The sequence below is a fragment of the Grampus griseus genome (assembly GCF_964374135.1).
Source record: "Grampus griseus genome assembly, chromosome: 11".
NCBI classification, from domain to species: domain Eukaryota; kingdom Metazoa; phylum Chordata; class Mammalia; order Artiodactyla; family Delphinidae; genus Grampus; species Grampus griseus.
The window spans coordinates 47312757-47336170 of NC_139005.1; the positions used below are offsets into that span (position 1 = coordinate 47312757).

General features: G+C 36.6%; 1 protein-coding gene across 4 annotated transcripts in view; it reads left to right on the forward strand.

The window, feature by feature from the left end:
• The window catches only part of SLC16A7 (solute carrier family 16 member 7), a 167961-nt gene that overhangs the window by 94814 nt on the left and 49733 nt on the right, over window positions 1-23414 (forward strand). For all 4 annotated transcript variants that reach the window (XM_082667078.1, XM_082667080.1, XM_082667077.1 and 1 more), the window contains 2 exons: window positions 979-1110; window positions 8463-8706. In XM_082667078.1, coding sequence (XP_082523204.1) covers window positions 8490-8706 — 217 coding nt within the window. In that variant the 5' untranslated portion in view covers window positions 979-1110; window positions 8463-8489. The remainder of the gene's footprint in view (window positions 1-978; window positions 1111-8462; window positions 8707-23414) is intronic.

The following is a 23414-nucleotide window of genomic DNA, read 5'->3' on the forward strand; positions in this document are numbered from 1 at the left end:
TCCCAGATGTAGGAGACCTACTGAGTGTGAACTCTCCATTCCTAGCGTAAGTTAAAACTTTAATTCCGGCCTTATCTATTTCTCAGATTTTATCCATGACTTTCTAATTCCACTACTAATCTTCATTCTAATCCCCACCCTCAGTTTCTCACTGACTAGGCAACTAGATCACAGGCTTTTCTCATCCTCTCATACAAAGGTCATTTGGCCTGGTGGTTGCATCGACTTCAACACTTTAGGATAAGTGGCCCTGGATGCAAGGCAGGCAACTGGGTATTTAACTGACAGAGTTAACTTTTCCTTAGCTTTGATCTCGGCAAAGGAATGCTTGACCCAAGCAAAATAAACCCTAAGTACTAGCATCTGTATACTCAGTACCAGATTTAAGTTGAAATAAAGGCATTTGATGTATTAGGGAGATTTATTAGCATATTCATCTATCACCCAGATCTGATTAAGACATTTGGTTTCTAAATCATAAGATTTCTAAAATACTTTTTGTTTCATTTGCATGACTCAGTGTGTCTCATTGTAAGGCATGTATATTATTGATAGTGTTTCTAATAACTCTCTTTTAAATTTTATATTTATTTCCATTGTCAATAGATATTTTATGAGTTGAATTTTAGAGCAAATTATTTAAATGAGTATAGGGAATTATTTGAGTGACAGCTAATGAATGCCAGTAAATTTCCTTCTCACAATGGTAGATATGTAATTTACCGTTATTTATTAAAAATAAAACTAATCTTCATTTCATACTTCTAATTTTTTTTCTCCTGCACACATTTCATCATTGTGTTCATACCTAGTAATTCAATCAATAGATTGACAAATATATATGTACATATATATATATTCAATTTTGTTAATTATTAAAACAGGGTCAAAATTTATTGGATGAATTAAAGGTAGTGACCCTAATGAGGCTTCTGGACCTCAATTATATATGTAACGCCTGTTTTTCTATTTCTTTAGATAATCCAGAGTCTGCTCTACCTCTCTTCGTTTGTATTGCCTTCAAATATCACACTTCAAGCAATAGTGACAAGGTTTAACAATATCACACATAATCCAAAGAAATCTGTTCAAGAGAGCATCTGTCAACAGGTAAAATTATACTTTTCACTCTGTTTTTCTTGATTATGCCCACAAATAAAAGGAACAAGACACGACAGACATAAGTTGTATAAAATATTACAGAATTGTGCACAGGAAAATAACGTGAGGCCAATGAGTGTATATGAATTGGGTCTGAACTATTGGTTAACTCAAGAGTTGTTAATAATGAACAGGTGATAATCTTGGAAGTGGCATTTTTCAAGGGTTAATTGATTTTGGTCTACTCTGCAATGATTCAGCTAAGAGATTGTAAGATGTCAATTTAAATGGAAGAAACAAGACAGCTGGAGATAAGGAAGTGAAGAGGTATCTGAGTGGTGACTTGCAACCAGGAGGATGCAATTATAATTAAAATCAAGTAAATATGCTGGAGAAAGAGTATAAAAGATCATATACTGAGATAAACTGGTGAACTATGAAAAAATAATACAGAAAACAAAGTATTGAGGAAAAAATAACTCCATCATATAATGCTTTTTTAAAGGCCACTTCACTTTTCTATGAGCATAGATTTCTGTCTATAAAATGGAAATCCCAACATTAACCTAGATCATTAGTAAATTTCAATATTAATAACATGATTTGAATATTAGTAAACTTCAATATTTATATTGATATAATGATTTTAAAATAATGGATTTAAGAGTATTTAGAAATGTTGTTTATGATTTGTGAAATGGCTGAAAAATAAATCATCCAGTTGTATTTCTAAGTGTTTACTCCAGAATATAGAGGTGATAAAAGGTACAATAGTTTAAAATCATAAATTAATAATGAAAGATGTTTTAGATTCCTTTATGCAAGCAGGAAAATCACAGAATGAGGACTTTAAACCTCATGATAGTTTTTATACTCTGATAATACAACAAAAAGTAGTTTACCCCTTACAAGTGCCATTTGGTATTTCTTTAGTATTATTCTAGATTTATTTGATTTCCACGCAATAAGAAATTTGTCTACTTTAAAAATATAGTAACAAAATTCAATAATGTATAAATTCAGATTATTTAGACAACTTTCAAAGACCGAGTGCTATTTTCAGCTGGTTTAGCCAATACTTACAATCTGTCTCTTTCCTCCTCTGTCTTCCTTAAGTATTATACTTTTTAAAAGATGCTATTTCTGGGCTTCCCTGGTGGCGCAGTGGTTGAGAGTCTGCCTGCCGATGCAGGGGACACGGGTTCGTGCCCCGTTCTGGGAAGATCCCACATGCCGTGGAGCGGCTGGGCCTGTGAGCCATGGCCGCTGAGCCTGCGCATCCGGAGCCTGTGCTCCGCAATGGGAGAGGCCACAACAGTGAGAGGCCCGCGTACCGCAAGAAAATAAAAAAAAAAAAAAAAAAAAAAAAAAAAAAAGATGCTATTTCCAGTGCTCATATGCTGTAAATCCATCATGTTGGATTAACTGATGACCAAAGAGAAACCAAATTACATAGATAGATGATAGATAGACAAATTTTTATTGTTTCCAATAAGGCAAAAATGATTACAAAAGTAGACCATAAACATTCTGAAGACATTCAAATCTTTTCAAAATCATTCTTTGACAAGGTACGGTGTTTTGGATCGATCTGAACAGTTGGCATCTGTAGAATATTAATGAGCTTACAGAAGGTCCCTGCTGTGATGTGTCCATTTTTGAATAGGATGTACACTGTGTGCATTATTTGTCTGTGGTGAAAGCTTCTCATTTGACCTTAATGCTATAGTTTTCCTGGGTAGGTTTCTAACATACAAATGTATCCATGGAGAGAATTTTTCAAGTTATTTTCTTACAGTCTTGAAAATCATCTTTGACTCTTTTGACCCATAAGAATATTTTAGACATGCAGAGAAGACATAATAAAAAATACCTAGTTTTTTTTTTTCTTGTTTCCTCTTCTAAATACATTAACCAAGAGTATTATTTCTAATTCTATTTATGTAATTTTAAGAGTCAGCAGTGATTAGTGAAATCCAGTCCCTGACATTATTGTTTTACTTGGGTCTAGTTTCCAATATTTCCTGAGGTTTAGTCTTATTTGAAAGATAGGTACAGCATCTTATAGGGCTTTTGTGGAAATTTAACTGAGCAAATAAATATTTAATAAGCACTTAGCAAGAGTACTCAATATTTGAGTCAGAGATCCCTTTATTCATTTTTGTATACCTATAGATTAGGTTATAGGTTAATTCGATTATAATACATTTAAATCAGTAAGGTAAGAGACAAGCAATTTGAACTTTTGAAACTATTCCATCTAATTAATGTCACTATATCTAGAGCCATACTGTCTGTGTGTATGTAGTCAGAGAGAAGTAACTTGTTATCATGCTTTTATTGTATCTTCTTGGAAAAATAAAATGGATTTGCCTTGCCTCTACCATTTAAAACTTTTTAAATTAAAAACATTTCTATTCACAGTCCCTAATAAAAAGGTAGATGCCTTTGTCACTTCTACCCCAACTTCTGAAACAATAATTTGAGGTGGCTTTCCAAACAGCACTTCTAAATGTATGGGTAAAAAAACAGATGTAAATGGATATAAAAAGAAAAAACGGGAGGGAGAAGATACTTTCTCTGTAAATCATGGTGGCAATTGAAGACTTTATTTGATAGTATTTTATTCTGGTTTATACTTTTGCATTTTCCGTATTTTGTAAAAATTGGAATGCGCCACTTATCTAATCAAAACAAGAAAAAGAACTTAAAGACAAATAATAAAAAATAATAATGAAAAAGCAGTATATACAATTAGATCTGTATGATCTATATGATTACAATATTATTTAAATTCATCAGAAATATAGGAATATAGAAAAATAATGAAAAGAGATATGCAAAATTGCTAATAATATTGTGTAAGGTTAGTGTGATTATGTACAATTTCTTTCTTTTCTTGGTTTTCTAATGGTATTCTATTACAGGGATCAGCAAACAATAAACCTTGGTCTAATTTGTAAATAAAAGTTTATTAGAACATCCACACCCATTTTTTTATAGTATTGTCTGTGGCTGCTTTTGCACTAAAACTATTAAGATGAGTAGTTATGAGAGAGACCATACAGCCTGCAGAGCCTAAAATATTTATTATCTCACCCATTACAGGAAATGTTTGCTGATTCTTGCTTTATAACTATATCAATGTTATAAAGTGAATAAAATAAAATGTAATTGTTGATCTAATTCAAAAATAGAACAGAACCTTTACCACAATTATCCAAAAGGAGAAATAAAAGAAGGCAATAGAAAAAGCCAATAGATATGCCAAAAACCTACGCGAGAATTATTCCATTCCTTGGTTCAGCATTAAACTGGAAGGAAAATCCAGAACTATAAGTATCAGTTGATGAGATCGGGACAAACAAATCGTGATTAAGTACTCGAAATCCTAGTCAGAGCAATTAGGCAAGAAAAAGAAATCAACATCCAAATTTAAATGGAAGAAGTAAAATTGTCTGTTTGCAGATGACTTGACCTTATATTACAGAAAACCCTAAAGACTCCACCAAAAAACTGTTAGAACTAATCGACAAATTCAGTAAAGTTGCAGGATACAAAACCAATATATAAAAATCAATTGTGTTTCTAAGCACTAACAATGAATTATTGGAGAGAGAAATTAAGATAACAATTTCATTTACAATAGCATCAGAAAGAATAAAATACTTAAGAATACATTTAACCAAATAGGTGAAAGATCTATACACTGAAAATTATAACACTGATGAAAGAAATTGAAGACAGAAATAAATGGAAGGATATTCCGTGCTCATTAATTGGAGGAATTAATATTGTTAAAATGTTCATACTACCCAAAGCAATCTACAGATTCAATGCAATCCTTATCAAAATTCCAATGACATTTTTTGCAGAAATAGAACAATCAATCCTAAAGTTCATATGGAGCCACAGAAGGCCCTGAATAGCCAACCAATCTTGAGAAAGAACAGCTGGAGGTATCACACTCCTTGATTTCTAACTCTAATACCAAACTAATAAAAACAGACACATAGATCAGTGAAACAGGATAGAAAGCCAAGAAATAAATCCATGTATTTTGTCAATTAATTTTTGACAAAGGTGCCAAGAATATACAATGGGGAAAAGACAGTGTCTTAAATAAATGGTGCTGGAAAAATTGGATATCCACATGCAAAAGAATGAAACTGAACCCCCATCTTACACTATACACAATAATCAACTCAAAATGGATTAAAGACTTGAACACGACCTGAAACCATAAAATTCCTAGAAGAAAATATAGGGGGTAAGCTCCTTGACATTGGCCTTGGTGATGATTTTTTTGGATTTAACATCAAAAAGCAAAGGCAACAAATGCAAAAATAAACAAGTGAGACTACTAAATGAAAGCTAAACTAAAAGCTTTCTGCACGGCAAATTGTCCACAAAATGAAAAGGCAGCCTATGAAATGGAAAAAAATACATGTAAACCACATATCCAATAAGAGGTTAATATCTAAAATATACAAGGAACTCATACAACTCCATAGCAAAAAACACAAATAACCCAATTTTAAAATGGGCAAAGGACCTGAATAGATATTTTTCTAAACGAGATATATAAAAGGCCAACAGGTACATAAAAAGGTGCTTAACGTCACTAATCATTAGGGAAATGAAAGTCAAAACCAAAATGAGATATTACCTCATACCTGTTAGAATGGCTATTATCAAAAAGACAAGCAATAGCAAATACTGGCAAGAATGTAGAGAAAACAGAAGCTTTTATGCTGTTGGTGGGAGTGTAAACTGTTTCAGCCTCTATGGAAAAAAGTTTGGAGGTTCTTCAAAAAATTAAAAATAGAACTACCATATGATTGAGCAGTTCTACTTCTGGGTACATATACAAAGGAAAGGGAATCATTATCTCGAAGAGATATCTGTATTCCCATGTTCACTGAAGCATTACTCATGGTAGCCAAGATATGGAAACAAACTAAGTGTCCATTGACAGATGAATGGATAAAGAAATGTGTACACACACACACACACACACACACAGTGAAATATTATTCAGCTTTAAAAAATGATGAAATCCTGCCATTTGGGACAACGTGGATGAAACTGGAGAGCATTATGCTAAGTGAAATAAGCTAGACAGAGAAAGACAAATTCTACATAATAACACTGTAGAGATGGAGAGAGGATGGTAAAAGTGTACAAACTTTCAGTTATAAGATGAATAAGTTCTCAGGATCTAATGTGTAATATGGTTTCTATAGTTGATAATATTGTACTGTATAATTGAGATTTGCTAAGAAAGTAGAATATGAATTGTTCATACCAAAAAAAGTAAATATATGGGGTGATAGACGTATTGATTAATTTGATTGTGGGAATCCTTTCATAATGTACATGTATATCAAATCATGTTACACATTAAATATATTATACTTTCATTTGTCAATTATACCTCAGTAGAGCTGAAAAAAACTCAAGAAAAAAAATGTGATTAAAGCTGAATGTCTCAGAACTTCCTTGCAGATATGTCTGACTCACATAATGTAAAATAAGCATATTAATCTTCAGCCCTGTTATCTGTTAATTGCAGATTATATCGATTTCCCTCCATCTATGAAATACTGTAAAATATTATGTTAAAAAGGCTTAAGTATATTTGCCAAAATTAACATTCAGAAAAAGAGTGAAGGTAATAGTTGTCTGCATTGTTACTTCCATTCTAATACTCATCATCATAGTATTTATTCTAGGGAAACGGTGCTCTACCTATTTTAAGTTTCATTTTTATCATTTTGCCTATATGAGTTTCTGAAGGCAAAGTCCTTGGGTAGAACTATGGACAAATTAGAAAACTTTAAAGAATGTTTTCACTCAAAATATGGAAGGTGCGTATAGAAGATCACCAAAAATATCTTAGATACAGTTTGACATCAAACAAAAATTAAACCTCTCTGTCTGTTCATAGATACCTGTTTAGTTTTTTGGTAGGTTTCCTGAATTAGTGGCAAATTTAGCTTTTATTTGCTTATTTTCTATATTGTCTTACCAAACAGACAAGCATTTCCTTTTTCCTCTACATTCCAATTGAAAAATATTCACAAATGGAATGAGAGTAGTAAAAGGAAGATGCTGAGAAATATTGGCGATTACAGCTAAAGACCAAGCAAGCAGCATCGCTCTACAAAGGAACATTGATGTTAGGGAACCAAGATTTTTTAAATTTAATTTCAGTTGTATTAAGCTATTTGTGATCATTTCTTCCACAAGAGAGTGGGTGCTCTGTACCATAAAGCTAGCAGTTAAGTGTTCCTAGGCATATCCAAAAAGAAAGTCCTTTTCTTTGAATAAAAATAACATACCATCCATTTGATTGGGAGCGTATCATTGCTATGAAGAATTCGTAAAATGTATCATTCATAAAATGATAGGTATCACCAGTTTTGGAAGTGCATTAAAATTAATTCATTAGAATCACACAATTTCTAATCCTATAATTTTAGAAAATAGATCTATGCTAAAATGTCTTTAAGTATTGTCAATTATTAAAAGTGGAGGACTTCCCTCGTGGCTCAGTGGTTAAGAATCCTCCTGCCAATACAGGGGACACGGGTTTGAGCCCTGGTCCGGGAAGATCCCACATGCTGCGGAGCAACTAAGCCCGTGCGCCACAACTACTGAGCCTGAGCTCTAGAGCCCACGAGCGACAACTACTGAGCCCACGTGCCACAACTACTGAAGTCCGCGCCCCTAGAGCCCACGCTCCACAACAGGAGAAGCCACCGCAATGAGAAGCCTGCGCACCGCAACGAAGAGTAGCCCCCACCCACCACAACTAGAGAAAGCCCGCGCGCAGCAACAAAGACCCTACGCAGCCAAAAATAAATACATAAATAATTTTTTTTAAAGTGCAAAAATTCTAAAATATGCTTACTATTTAATTCTGTGAAATTCATCAGATGTAATGTAAGGTCTTCTTAACCTTTGTATAGAAAATCTTAAATGTTTCGGATTAAGAAATTATTCTAAGTGATGACAGCTTCATTTATCTTAGAAATCAGACTGAGATAGCTTTTGTTTTTTGGTTGGTACTTTAGTATAATCTGAATTCTTAACGTCTCTTTGAGTAATTGTTGTTTCCATAAACAAAATGCTTTCAATTTTTAACGCATAAGAAAGTTACATACCTCACTCCAATTTTTTGGTTAATTTTCTGATAACTTTCTGAGTACCAGAGTATTAAAAATATTTATGAAAAAATTACATAGTTGTAGTTAATAGAATAAAAATATAATAATAATATTATTTTGATAACTACCAAGAGTGATTTATGAAAATGGAAATATGGCTTAAACTGTTATTTCATTTTTTTAATGCAGGTTACTTGAATTCCAAATAGAGTGGAAATGCCACCCCCAGCAGGCTCCCCACCGCCGCATCCACCTCCTGATGGAGGATGGGGCTGGGTAGTGGTTGGAGCAGCTTTTATCTCCATTGGATTTTCATATGCATTTCCCAAAGCTGTCACAGTTTTCTTCAAAGAAATTCAGCTAATATTCAACACTACCTACAGTGAAATAGCATGGATATCATCCACTATGCTAGCTGTTATGTACGCAGGAGGTAAGGTTCTTTGGACTAAATACAATTCTGGTTTAAGAAAGCAATTGCTCCATGCCACAGTATTTTACATGTAGTGCCTTGGTACATTAAAGCCCTGTTTTCATATTATCCTCACTTAAAACCAACCAGAAGTATAATTAGGACTGAAGTTTTAGTGATTTTAGTAATTCAACATCTTAAACTATTCACTTTATTCTGAGTCTTACTAGAGTATTTATTTGAATGAGGATGTCTTTGCACAAACTAAGATTTATTAAATTATGGAATTTTCAAGGGTGGTACCTTTCCATTTAATTTGGAATAGAGTCTATACTATAATGGTAGTATCATTTCCTAATATTGCTATAGTTGCTTTTTTCTGAATGAAACTCAAGTTGCTGACAATCTATAAGCCTAGAAAGTAATTCACTTTAAGTTGCAAAACAGAGTGTTATCATGTACGTTCTGGATCCATTCAAGTTCGTGTGAATAAAATAATTCCTTATCTCTGTAGTACTTACTAAATATGACATTTTTTAATTTAAATGGTTGCCTGACGATTATCTTGTTACATTCCATGTTCAAATGAGGGTATGATGCATAAGGAATAATGAATAAACAAGTACCGTATCACTTCTGTTAAAAATTATTGGAATTATTAGTTCATTGCTATGTCACCTATCTGCTTGAAATCAATCCTTACAGCAGACCAGACTGTCTACAGTTTTCTTTTAGTCACTACTTAAAATATTTAGATTTTAGGGTTTTCATTTTAGATTTTTAGGGTTTTCATTTTCAGCTGGATATTTGACTTTAAGATACAGATATACACTCGGAATATAAGCACTTAAAGAAATTATACAAATCATCTTTCAATGTCTTACTTTACAGGTGAGGATAATATGGTTCGTAGTGATGGGGATATACCGTTAGGAGCAATATCCAATGCATGTTCATATTTACTTTCAGTTAAGACCTCTCTAAATGCTTGCTATGTGTCATATGACCTGATTCTTTTAACATTCTGTGAAATAAGAATTACTTCTTTCCATTATATAGCCAAGGAGATAGAAAGATAAAGTACTTTTCCCAGGTCAAGCAGCTCATTAGTGGCAGATAGAAATTGAGACCCCACACGTGTAATCACTCTGCTCTTTGGCCTTTCTCTTACCTCCATAAAGTAAGTGGCAGAGCCAGGTCTGTGCAAGGCCTTCCACAAACCTGATTTAGGTACTGCCCCACCAAGGTCATTTGTTTAGTGACATAATAATTATTCTTTAGGGTATTATCTTTTTATTGTACTACCAAGGTAAAAATTTGATCCCCAAATAATCCTGCGTGCGTGTGTGTGTGTGTGTGTGTGTGTGTGTGTGTGTTAGTGGGTATTTTCTACTTTCTGTATGTCAGTGATTTTACGTTAATCCACTGTATGTCTCCATTACCTTTTTGGTTAGGTTAAATGATGCATTTCTGTTCCAGGACCAAAAGGTAACTTTAAAGTGCTATTTGGATATGTCAGTGAAAACCTTTGCTTTTAAAACACTTTCTGAGATTCTCCACTAGACAGTTGCTTTAAAGGTTGTACCTGTGTTATCTCTGATGACTGTAGAAACAGTAGATACTGTACGCTGGTCATATGACGTTCTTCCACTCCCAAGCTGGCTCTAAAAGGAGGCTTAGAATGAAGAACAACGTAATTACTTTTCTCAAACCAATAAATCTCAATGCCAAATTATAAGTAAGTAAATATATATTTATCATTAAATAACTGTTTTTATTTTATTTGTGCTCTGATTTTCCCATTTTTAATACATACAATATAAATGTTAAAAAACACAAAAGAGAAGTTTTTTGAAGTTCATCAAGAAAACTTTAGTTTGGTAAAATAGCAATTTAGAAAAAACTGCCTTAAAATGTTTAGGGTAATAGATGAATAAAATAGGTGTAAATTAAAGATCCACGGGGATTTTGTATCTAGTTGTTTTAAGAAAGCAATGCTAGACACATGACAATACTTAGTACGTAGTGATTGAAGTTGATAATATCTAGGTGAGTTCTGAGTAAGTAGTTGGAAAAAGTGCTTAGAGTCCTTACTCATTAGACCTGAGGCATTTTGTACATCATCTCTGCTATGGAGAAGAGTCATCAGAAATTCACCTACCCTTTGGTCTTTCCCTTAAAAGTAGAAAAGTAGGGCTTCCCTGGTGGCGCAGTGGTTGAGAGTCAGCCTGCCGATGCAGGGGACACGGGTTCGTGCCCCGGTCTGGGAAGGTCCCACATACCGCAGAGCGGCTGGGCCCGTGAGCCATGGCCGCTGAGCCTGCGCGTCCGGAGCCTGTGTTCCGCAATGGGAGGGGCCACAACAGTTAAAGGCCCGCGTACCGCAAAAAAAAAAAAAAAAAAAAAGTAGAAAAGTAATTCCAGGTCCATTGCCTGCTGGATAGAACAGTTACTACCTGCCATGTCCACTGTTGCATGGAGAGCTCATACACTTACATGGTTTGTTGGAAATAACATCCATGTCTTACCTTGATAATTAGTTTTTAATTTTTCTAACAAGAAATATTGGTACATTTAAAACTGTAATCTCATTATGAAATCAATTCCCCTTATGTGGGTGCAGATAATTTTTTTCAGAAACATAGTAACTATTTAAAACAAAAAGTCTGATAGGCTCAATTAATCTAAGACACAGACCTTGGTCCTGTTACTAAAGTGGCAGTGCTTTTCCAAGTATGGTCCACAGATTTTCTGCTTCTGAATCATCGGTCTGTTATTAAAAATGCATAGTTCTGGGTCTTATCCCAAACCCTTTTTTATCCAAATTTCTGTTGGTAGAGTCCAGAAACTTACATTTCAACAAGTATCTCTGAACTGTTGTAAGAGCAAATCAATATTTGATTTAAAAATATTGTATTTAAATTCTTCTCTAATATTTGAAAAATCTCTACTTATAGAGGCCTTTTAGGCTGATGATTATGAAATAAATTCAAAGATGTAAAGCAAAAAGGCATATAGTTTACTATGAAGTATAATGAGTCTCTCTACCAAGTAACTGAAATATTGTGTTCAACATAGTGCTAATTACATTAGCCTAGAGAACATCTAAGATCTGACACTCATTAGGGCTTAGCACTCAACCTATTAATCACCATGGTGGGGTCACTGGGTAAGGCGGAGTATGTTCAGAGGCTTGGCCTGTGATGTCAGGGCCGGAGTCTCTTGTAATAATTAGTTGGCATTTGGGCCTTGGTAGCAAGGTATTATTTTCCCTTCTTATGTCTGAATTAAAAATGAAACTAATAAAAGGCATGCAGGAAGGATGGGAAAGAATGCAAATTATGTTTACCCTTTATTTCATCCTTAGAATAACGGCATTAAATTACAGTACCCCATCTGGCCATCCGTATGGTCTCCTGGAGCTCTAACGAATTTCAGCAAATAGGTCAAGGAGAGTGGTCACCCCATTAATAAAGCACTAATTAGAGGTAGAAAACATATTACGATTTAAAGTTTCCACATTGTTTAGACAGATATAAGGATTTATTTTGTAAACAGTGATTATGTTGGATTATCTTTTAGTGCAATGTGTGTCTTTGTTACTATACCAAAAGATAATGTGAACATGGTTAGCTACGCAATGACAGAACACAGATTTGGTGCTGCCAGTCTCTGTGAGTACCTCATGTTATTTTTCTGGTAATATCTGTTATGACTTGGAAGAATCAGCCATTCTAAAGTGGAGAGTTGGCTTTATCTCCATGGCAACTTACTCTTCTGTTTTACGTGAGCAGTACCTGCCAATTGTGCTAAAGGAAGGGTGATGGTTTTATGATGGACTACTATACCCAAGGGACCAAGCATCAGACCACTGAGCTTATTTGACTGGAGGCCAACAAGCAAAAGGTTTTAGTCATAGGAGGTTGGTGGCCATAGTATATAATGTGTATTTTTCTATTCTTTTTAAAGTCTAAATAAGCTCACTATATTATTTTGCTCTGTGCTCTAAATATGTTTGCAGAATGAAGGAGACTATGAAAATAAGTCATATGGTGTTGTATCTTAGCAGCAATTAAGATAGAAAAGAAGTTCATTCTAACCTTGCAATTAAGATACCTAGGACTTTCAGCTTAGCTTTACAAAACCCAGCGTACCCAAAGTACCAGGTACACTTGGACAGCCCTGTGCAAGCAGGCTGTGTTCTTCTTATACCTACACCATGGTGGGTTATTTTTTCATCCACTAATGTAGATATTGCTAAGGTTTTCCTAGGAAATATGGTCCAGTGTGGCAGAAACCATTTTGCTCACCAAATTTCCATGTGCTCTTGAATATTTCCCATCTTCCCTTTTATTTATTTATTTATTTTTAAATTTTATTTTTGGCTGCATTGGGTCTTAGTTGCGGCATGCAGGATCTTCACTGTGGCATGCGGGATCTTTCGTTGCGGCGGAAGGGCTCTTCATTACGGCACACAGGCTTCTCTCTAGTTCTGGCCTGCAGGTTTTCTCTCTAGTTGTGGAGCGTGGGCTCTGTAGTTGTGGTGCACAGTTTCCAGAGCGCATGGGCTCTGCAATTTGTGGCACACGGGCTGTCTAGTTGAGGCACGTGGGCTTAGTTGCTCCGTGGCAGGTAGGATCCTGACCAGGGATAGAACCTGCATCCCCTGCACTGGAAGGTGGATTCCTTACCACTGGACCACCAGCGAAGTCCCCAAGTGACTAGTTCTGACCAATGAAATGTGAGTGGAAGGATGTTTGTCATCCCTGGACACCTGGACAAGGCAGTTCCAGCTGGCATGGATCTTCCTTTTCCTTTTTCCCCACAGCCTTATTTCATATGATGTGGCTACAAGGGAAAGATCCTTGGTCCACTTTATACTTTGAATGAGTAAGAAAGAACTTTTTATTAAGCTTCTGCAGTTTTCTTATGTGGAATAAAACCTAGATTATACTGATCAGTACAAACATGAAGGCTTCGATTGTTGTGTAACCACAGTATAAATTATGTAAATTTTAAGTAAGGACTAGAACAGACGATGGGATGTCCTTAGTCATTGAGCTTATATTATGTCATGAGAAGGTTTGTACATATGCTACTTTTTCAGATCTCTGTTAGAGAAGAGGAAGCCTTCAGTATCTCAAATAGAAAAGGAGTCGTAAGTGGAAATCCCATTGCCATTTTTCATGGGAATACAAGTGAGAGGCAGGCACTTCAAGGCACAGAAATAGGGATCAAATAATGCCCACAGAACTTTCTTTGTCCCTCTCAAGGCAGGGATGGAGGAGGCAGGAATCAAGGGCAGATCCCAGGTATGTTTAGGACTTTGAGACTATTCAAGGAAATACTTTCGCTACAGAAGGCTGCTGATCCAGTCCACATACTATTGGGTTATTACTAAAGGTTATTTTCAACAGAGAAAATTTAAGAAACTTTACTGAAATCCCTTTTGATATGTGTGCTTTAGACAGTGAACATTTTACTTACGGACTTACGAAAAGAACCTACTTACTAATTTATGGCCTGGCAAGAATAAGAATATCTTTCCTGATTTTTGGCTTAAAATTTCTCTAAAATACACTATTTTCTCATTACATATTTTATGCAGATGTGTTTTGGTTGCAAATGACAGAACCCTTATTCAAACCCCCTAAGGTCTAAAGAGAAAACATTCCTGCATACAGGTCAGAGGAGGGACTTGGGTACCAGAGTCTTCCAGGTCGACTAGCACAGATGATTTCCATCTGTCCATCACATTGTTCTCTCCCCTCTGCTGCTTCTCGTGGGGTAGCCTTGTCTATTTGCTTCGGTATCCTCCCCCGGACACAAGGAAGATGATTACCGGCTTCTCCATCTCATATTTCAGTCTCAAATTTGACATGAGAGAGATTGCCTCTCTTCCCTAAATTATACTTAGACAAATTCTAGGGAAGACTGCTAGGGTCTGGCCTCCTTTCATCTGCCCCTGCAGGCAGTGGATGAATGAGGAGCTAACATTGGCAGGCTGAGTGGAACTCTGTATTTGGTGTAGGAAAGGAGCAGTTCCCTAAAGGAAGGATGACACTCTTCCCAGAGGAAGGAAGGCTTTTGAAGAGACGAAACAATAACTGCTCACTACCCTTTTAAAAATAGAGTAATAGGGCTTCTCTGGTGGTGCAGTGGTTGAGAGTCCACCTGCCGTTGCAGGGCACACGGGTTCGTGCCCCGGTCCGGGAAGATCCCACATGCCACGGAGCGGCTGGGCCCGTGAGCCATGGCCACTGAGCCTGCGTGTCCGGAGCCTGTGCTCCGCAACGGGAGAGGCCACAACAGTGAGAGGCCCGCGTACCGTAAAAAAAAAAAAAAAAAAGAGTAATATATGATTTCCCAAGAATAAAACCACGTGTTGCTTTTACTAATCACTCATGAGTAACTTTACAATTAGATAATTTCTCTATAGCTAAGTGGCTATCTAGGTATATGTCAAAATGCTTATACCAGACTGTCTAATGAAATATAATATTTAGTAGCCAACCAGAGGACTCAACTGTACCTGACAAGAGTTGGCCCCTTGAGTGGAGCTTCGATCTGCAAAGTCCTGGGATCTCCAGAGGGTTTATTAATGGCTTAAGAGCAGAACAGAGAGGCAGAAGAACATTGCCATTAGAATAATGAGCTCCAAGATAACAGATATGAAATGTGGACTTGGCCACTTTGTTGTTTGGGCCACGCATTTGACCCTGGATCCTCAGTTTCCCCATCTGTAAAATTGCAAATGAAAGAAATGTTTGTATATGTACATATGGTATCCACGGGTCAGGGTCGTTGTCATGAATAAACGATTATAATGTATAGAAAGTACTGAGTTCCATGCTTAGGAATTTTTAGTATTTGATTCGTGGTAGTTGTTCCTGTGTTGATCTTGATATTAACCATTATAGAATGAAACTGCAGATTAGGTTCACGCAAGATAGTAAATCTGACTCAAGCAACCTGTGCCGATAAGGTTTGGAAACAGAGGGTGAAGCAAGAAATAAATAGGTCAATAATCAGTTCTAAAAGGATACTATGGACTTCACTCATATTTGCTGTGGCATCTCCCCTATGCCTCCTACTACTCAGGTGGTGAAACGGACATAGATCATTCTTTGGGGCCATCATAGATCTCTGAAAATCCTTCCTGTAAATAGGGGATGCCCAGCTTCGTGATTTCCTGCATCCCCAGGTAAAAAGCCAGAAATTTACTTTCATAGAATTCCTTTCACCTAGAGTACCCAGGACCCATTAACCCAGTGTAGCAAGGCCAGGTTTGATTCAGAAACCACTGATGTGAAGAAACAGATGCCCCAGATAACACATTCAGAGGAGATGGTTGCAGATAGTCCATGATCCAAAAGCAACACAAAAATAGTGTCAGTGTTGAGAGTCAGTGGGATTTGTGGTATAGGTGGTAGGGTCTGTGGTCATTGGTGGCAGCAGTTGGTATGCCTCCTCTGGAGCAATCCATTTTATAGTGTGATTTAGGCTGTGCTGAATTGCGTCTTCTCCGCAAATCCACAGTTGAAATCCTAACCCTCAATATCACTGTTTGAAGATAGGGCTTTTAGGAGGTAATTAAGGTTAAATGAGGTCATAAGTGTAAGGTCCTACTCCAGAAGGATTGGTGGCCTTATAAGAAGAGGAAGAGATAGATCTCTTTCTCTCCATGCCCACACACCAAAGAAAGGCCATTTGAGGACACAGCAAGAAGGCAATTGGTCTGCAAGCCAGGAGGAGAGCTCTCATCAGGAATCAAGTTGGCTGGTACCTTGACTTTGGGCTTCCAGTCTCCAGAACTGTGAGAAATAAATTCCTGTTGTTTAAGCCACCCAGTCATTGTATTTTGTCATGGCAGCATCCAAGCTTGTTTTTTTTTGTGTTTTTTTTTTATCCTCCCTTATATTCTGTGAGTTACTTTTCATGTCCTTGTTGAATGCTTTCTTCTTTAACTAACTAGAAAAGATCTATGATAGATATATGTGGGTTAAATTTCTAAAAGGTCCTAGTGAGGTCTAGCATGAAACACTTTCCTGAACTATATTGGTTAATTTGCAAACTATTTCTATGAATGTTTCTTTCAAAAGAAGGAGCCGTTCTCTGCCCCCTCAAACAATATATATATTAGGATTGGGAATATGCAACAGTTTTTTTCAATTAACTATTTTAAAAGGACATTATGAAAATTAAATTTCATATTTTCATGTGCTGTGAGTGAATTAAGTTTGACAAATTATGTTAGAAAATTGGAAATACCCTTTGAATACTTTTTTCTTTATTCCTTACAAAAATAGTGACTTTGGCAGAGTAATTGATCTATTCCAGAGAGATTTTTAAACAATTAATCTAGATGGCTGTCCTTGAGCAAGAATTTGCTCAGCCAGCTAGAATTACATATGCAGATGTGTGATTCATGGATCTGACCCTAAGATGAGATCCCCAACTGTGGCAGAAATACCAATTATGCACAGTATTTGTTTGTGATCAACAGAGGTGGGGATATGTAGGTAATCCAGTGTCATAATTGGGGACTAAACCTTATATAATTTCACTCATTCATTTACCTTACAGATGTACATTGAGCATCTACCATGTGCAAAGTAGTGGCTTGGCACTGGAAAGCCACACCAAGCCATGAGACACCAGATATGCTTACAGAATATGAAATAGATATTTTCACCTTTCTCTAATAACAGTTACGATACACATGAGTAAAGAAACATAGTAGTTGCCATGAAACTATATAAAAAGGAAACAGATCTCAAAGCTGTGATCAGGAAATGTTTCTTGAGCTGAACTTGAGAGTGAGGATACAGCACTAATCAAAGGAAGGGAAGTATTCAAAGCAGAAGAAATATTATAAATGAAATCTCTAAAGGGGAAGAGTTATAGAGAGTTCTAATAGCAAAGGAGGTGAATGTGATTAATACATGAGGGCAAGATGGAGAGAGGTGTGGTTGATGGCCTAAAAGTCCACTGAAATGATCCTGGGCAACATATTTTGTGTCCATACAGACAGAAGAGATCAGAAGATGGGCATCTAGGATACCAAGATCACAACTCTGAGTACTCTCCCTGCTTTTGTTCTATTTTAAGAACATATTCATAATCCGAAAGTGCTAAGATACAGTTGATTCTCATTATGCCAATTAGTTAGTTATGTTCTATGAAATTGACATGGACACTGAAGTATTGATTACTGAGCTCCCGCTCCTAAGAGAAATACAGGGTTAGGTTCCTACGATCCGCTGGTCACAGTTTCATCAATCGATGAATACATAACTTTGTTTTATGCACGTTTCTGTTTAAAGACACCTTATTTAATATGTATCATTGACTCATTAACATGGAACTCATGACAAACAGTATTATAACTCATGCCTGAAAGAAAAATATATAACATATATATTTTCTCTGTAAGGCACATCGCAGTCTTCTTGTGCTTAAGAACACTAGCCAGCACTTCAGCGCTATGCTTGAAGGCCATTTCAAACATCAAAATCACTAATAAAAAGTACAAAAGTGTGGAAAATGTGGCACTAAATAGGGAGACACTTGTTTATAGTATGAGAGCTGGAAAAAGATGGCAGAGTGTCACCTTCTTTGACCTCAGCTGGGAACATGTGTAGCTGCTAGTTCCAGTTTGTCCCCAATCTGCACATCTCTGTGGATGACAGTGAAAACACTGCAAGCATTGATTTGGGGGTTACAAATACATTTTAGTGAGTACGCAGGTTCAAAAATATGGAACCCAACGATAATGAGGATTGACCGTACCTTTAGACTTTCTGTGACAAAGTTACTGTTTCTTGTACTGTATGAAAAGATTTGGAGTTACCCAACATTTTTATTATAATTGTTTTATCTGTTGTTTTTAAGAATGCAATAAGCCTGCACAATCACAAGGCTAATTTACATTAATGTTTATGATTACATATTGATTATCACCCTCAATTTTACTGAAGTTCTTACTAGAGGAATATAAATTTCTCAAGCTATTAAAGTAATAATAATTACACTTAGAATCTTTCTAGTCACTAGGGGGGCATTAAGTGGAAAGCTTTGGGCAGCTTCTGTGGGAGCTTTGATAGATTTTGGAAGCAGTGCTCTCTAGCCTTACACTGTTCTCCTTAGGATGTGCTCTGCACTCCCTAGGAATGTTTGACGGTCATAGTGTGTTTTTGATTCATGCCATTCTTGTTTGGCCTCACCTCCCATGCAATCAGTGATTGGATTAAAGATTCATCTGAAGGAGTAAATGGAAGCAACCTATATATTTTCTCAGCACCCCAGCAATGAGTGTGCATTTCCGGAAAGCTGAATAGGAATAAAACCCAAGAAATCGAACTTGGATCTACTTTGGATTCATCTGTTCTCTTCAGATGATGAGCGAAAAGGATCTGTGAATAAGAACATGAGTGAAATCCAGATAATGAAAGGAGAAACATTACGTGTGTGTTAGTGATTTGGAGTTTCTTTTAAATTTTCCAGACGTCTACCAGGTGACACAATGTTCAGGTCCATGACTTACGTTGATGAAGAAGAATCATGTAGAGACCAAAAACATTTAGAGCAACCTTTTAGTCCGATTAATTAAGAGAAAAAAAAATCAGAGTAAGGTAAAAGTATTTGAGATTTTATCTCATTGGTTGTAAGCTGTTATGACATTAGTGGAAAGATGCAATGGTATGTGCTGTGGAAATGACAGTTGTGAAATCCATGTGGCAGAAATAACAGTTGCTAATCTGACTTCTGGGCTAAAGAAACTGTTTTTGAAACAGAGTTCTTTCTCAATGTTGCAGATTTCTGTCATCTTCCAGAGTGGACATGGATCTAGAGATTGAGAAACTTTTTAAAGTTTCTCAATTTCTTTGTCCCTTGTTGTCTGGAACAAACTTTTCTTTGTCCCTTGTTGTCTGGGACAAACAGACAACAAGGGACATGTGGGATGCGTGAGGTGCCAAGTCCATCCCAATTGCAGAGAAGTTGTTGTGTGCCGTCATTTGCTGTGAATGGCTGCATATTGTCTGAACAGATTTTAACACACTAGACACACAAAGTGAGCATCATACTTGGTAACATAATGCGGCCAGAGAAAATTCAAAACAGAGAAGCTAGAAGGATCAGAAACACATATTTGTGAGCCTGTATTTGTTTTTGAAATAGAGAATACCACTTCTATCAAGACAGACAAATCAGATTTTGTCTTTATAGGGGGGAAATACCAAGCCTGAAAAGGGAGATAATAAAACAATATGAAGTCCTGAAGGGTATGAATTGTGTGAATAGTTGTAACTAAATTCCACAATATTGGAATCGCGGTGCGAGAGAAGGAAATGTGGGGCCCAAGACAGCCTGAAAAAGGGAAATTTTATAATATGACAATGATAAGCCAATAGAATTTATGATCCCAATAAAAAAATGAATTAGACCAAAATTTTAACAGAATCAAACTTTAGATGAATGCATGAATGGTAGATCTAGATATAAATGAAAACAAAGGTCTTTAACATATATTCCTTATCAATTCACCCATATTGGGGTTGTTGAATTGTGAATTTACTGGGAATAAGATAGCATGGTAATCTTTCAAGAAAACGGGACTCATAACTTGGTCTCTCTGACTTTCATGCTCGTATTTCTGTTCACTTTTCAGTTTTAGTGATATGAGAACCTTATCCTTTTCTTTCCTGCTCTCCAGGTTGGGGTAACATGCAACAGCCATATATTCCGTCAAATCCATTATGGCATCACTGTCAAAAGAATACAAAATTGGAAGGAGAGTAGATTTGTCCTAGTTTGGAATTTTCTTACTTTATTGTTATTTGTATATTTATAGTTGACTAAAATTTCTAATTACATCACTTTTTTTTTCTTGTAACATACGTTCATGAATTTGGCCTATGTTTTCTTGCAATAGAATAGGGTCAGACTTGTGAAGGCATAATTAGTTCTCATGCCAATAGAAATATATCGTTCTATTATTGAAAAGGACCAGACATGGTAGTATGAACTTCCTATGTCACTAAAAAAACAGAGAGAGAAAAGTATAACTTTGAAGTCAGATAGGCCTAGGAATGTCCTGTGTCTAATATCTCCTGAAGCGTGTTATCTATCCCTCAAAGCTTTAGTACTTTCTCTACAAAATGGGAGGACGTTATGGATTCCAACCTGGACACTTTGTTGTAATAGAAAAGATAGTGCTGGAAGTAGTAGCTATATCATCATCATCATAATCATCATCATCATTCAGTCCCTCTCCAGTGAGAACCTAACTCCGATGTTCACATCCTTAAACTTGTCATTACCAGTAACTTTTAAACCCTTCATAATCTCAATTTTCTTGTATTTTACTCTCCAACACTAGGTTCTATCAGCCCATTTCCTCTAGTACCCCAACTCTAGTAATCCTTCAGCCCACTGGTACTATCCATCTATGTATTGATACTGCCACACTTATCAGTGCTCCCCTTATGCCATCTTCACCCTCCTTACTTAGCTAAATAGCAGATTCAGTGATTATCACTTCTTTGCATACATTCTCGTTTACCTACCTACCATTTTCCTGCATGCCTTGATGAAACCAGCTGCCTCTTCACCTGCTCAGTGCCTGCATCTTCACAGCTCAATGTAACTGAGGAAAAACATGCTGCAGGATGTACTTGTCTCTTAATTGATGATCGGTAATCTCAAGAAGGCCCTTAAGCTGCCTGGTAACCATACTCTATTTTCTGTTGCTCTAACCCAGCCTCTCTCCCAATCCATGAGATGACTATTTCTCACTGACTTCTCATTCTTCAAGTCCACTATCATCTCCTCCTTTATTCTTTTCCTTTAAACTTTCTTATTGAAGTATAGTTGATTTACAATGTCATGTTAGTTTCAGGTGTACAGCAAAGCAATTCAGTTATACATACATATATGTCTATTTTTTCCCCTTATAGGTTAGTACAAAATATTCAGTATAGTTCCCAGTGCTATACAGCAGCTCCTTGTTGGTTATCTATTTTATATATTGTAATGTGTATATGTTAATCCCGAACTCCTAATATATCCCTTCCTCCTCCTCCTTCATTTTTTTTTTTTTTTTTGCGGTACACAGGCCTCTCACTGTTGTGGCCTCTCCCGTTGTGCTCCGGACGCACAGGCTCATCGGCCATGGCTCACGGGCCCAGCCGCTCCGCGGCATGTGGGATCTTCCCGGACCGGGGCACGAACCCGTGTCCCCTGCATCGGCAGGCGGACTCTCAACCACTGCGCCACCAGGGAAGCCCTCCTCCTTCATTCTTTATCCCAAGTGATAACTTTGATTCTCACTTCATTCGGAAAGTTGAAGTAATCAGAAGAACTGTCACGTGCTTTACACCACATTTTCCCACCTGTGTACATGTGAGCCTGTACACTTTACCTTCTCACCTGTACTGTCTGCATCCCAACTAAGGCCAACCCCTTTACTCATGTGCTTCACCATTTATCTCTCACCTGTTCATCACTACAGATGAAATTCTTTCTTCTCCCGCCTTCATTAACAATAGTGTCTTTACAAGAGGATCACTCCCATAGCACATAAACATGATATTTCATCTTCCAACTTGGGAAAGAAATGAAACAAGACAAATGAGAAACATTCTCTAAACCCATATTTTCTGTCAACCACGCTCTATTTCTTTCCTTCTCTTTAAGCAAAACTTCTTTAAAATGTTGCTGTATTTTTATCTCTAGTTTCTCCCTTCCCCATCTCTTTGCCCCCATTCTAATCAGATTCTTGGCCCCACCACTCATCTGAAATTGCTGTTTTCGAGATCAATCGTGGCTTCCATGTTATCAGTTTAGTGGTCGTTTCTCAGTCCTCATTATACTGGACCTTTCAGCAGCATTTGATATAGTAGTGATTGTTCTCTTTTATTAAAATTTCTTAATTTTACTTGTAAAAGTCCACACTTGTGTTTTTTCTTTTGATGCCATTAGCCACAAATGGCATCTCGGTATTTATTTCTTGTATGTATTTCCTTAAACTCTCAACATGGAAAGGTCAGCTCCTGTATCTTTTCTTTTTCCACATGTACTTGATGTGTAGGTGACTCACACTTTCTCATGACTTGTGCTATTATTTATAAATTGATGCCCCCCAAATCTCCCAAATTTATGTCTCCAGTCCCAGTCTCTCCTGACCTATAGACCTATGTATGAAGCATCTCTTCAACAGTTCCACTCAAAAGCCTCATAGGCATTCTCACTTAAGTTATCTAAAATTGATCTCCTGAAATTCTTCCCCAAACCTGTTGATGAGGCCAAAAAGATTGGAGCCATCCTTGATTTCTCTGTTTATTTATTTATTTTTCTTAATCCCACTTAGCCCACCTTTTGGTTCTACCTTCTAAACAAATCCAACATTTGATCACCTCTCACTGCCTCTGCTGCCATTACCTGGTCCAAGGCATGGTTATTTGTGGTCCAGATTGTTATTGTAGCCTATGATTTGGTGTCCCTGTTTCTGAATATAGCTGCCAGTGAAATTCTGTTGGAACCTAAGTCCGATCTTGTCCCTCCTCTCTGTAGACCTACCCTAAGCTTCCAAAGCTTCCCATCTCACTCTGAATATCACCTCTCCTTCGTTCCTTCCTGACCTCATCATTCTCCCTTTTGCTCACTCTGCTCAGCTACACTGATCCACCTGCTGTTCCTAAGATATGCCAGCCCCATGGGGACATGCC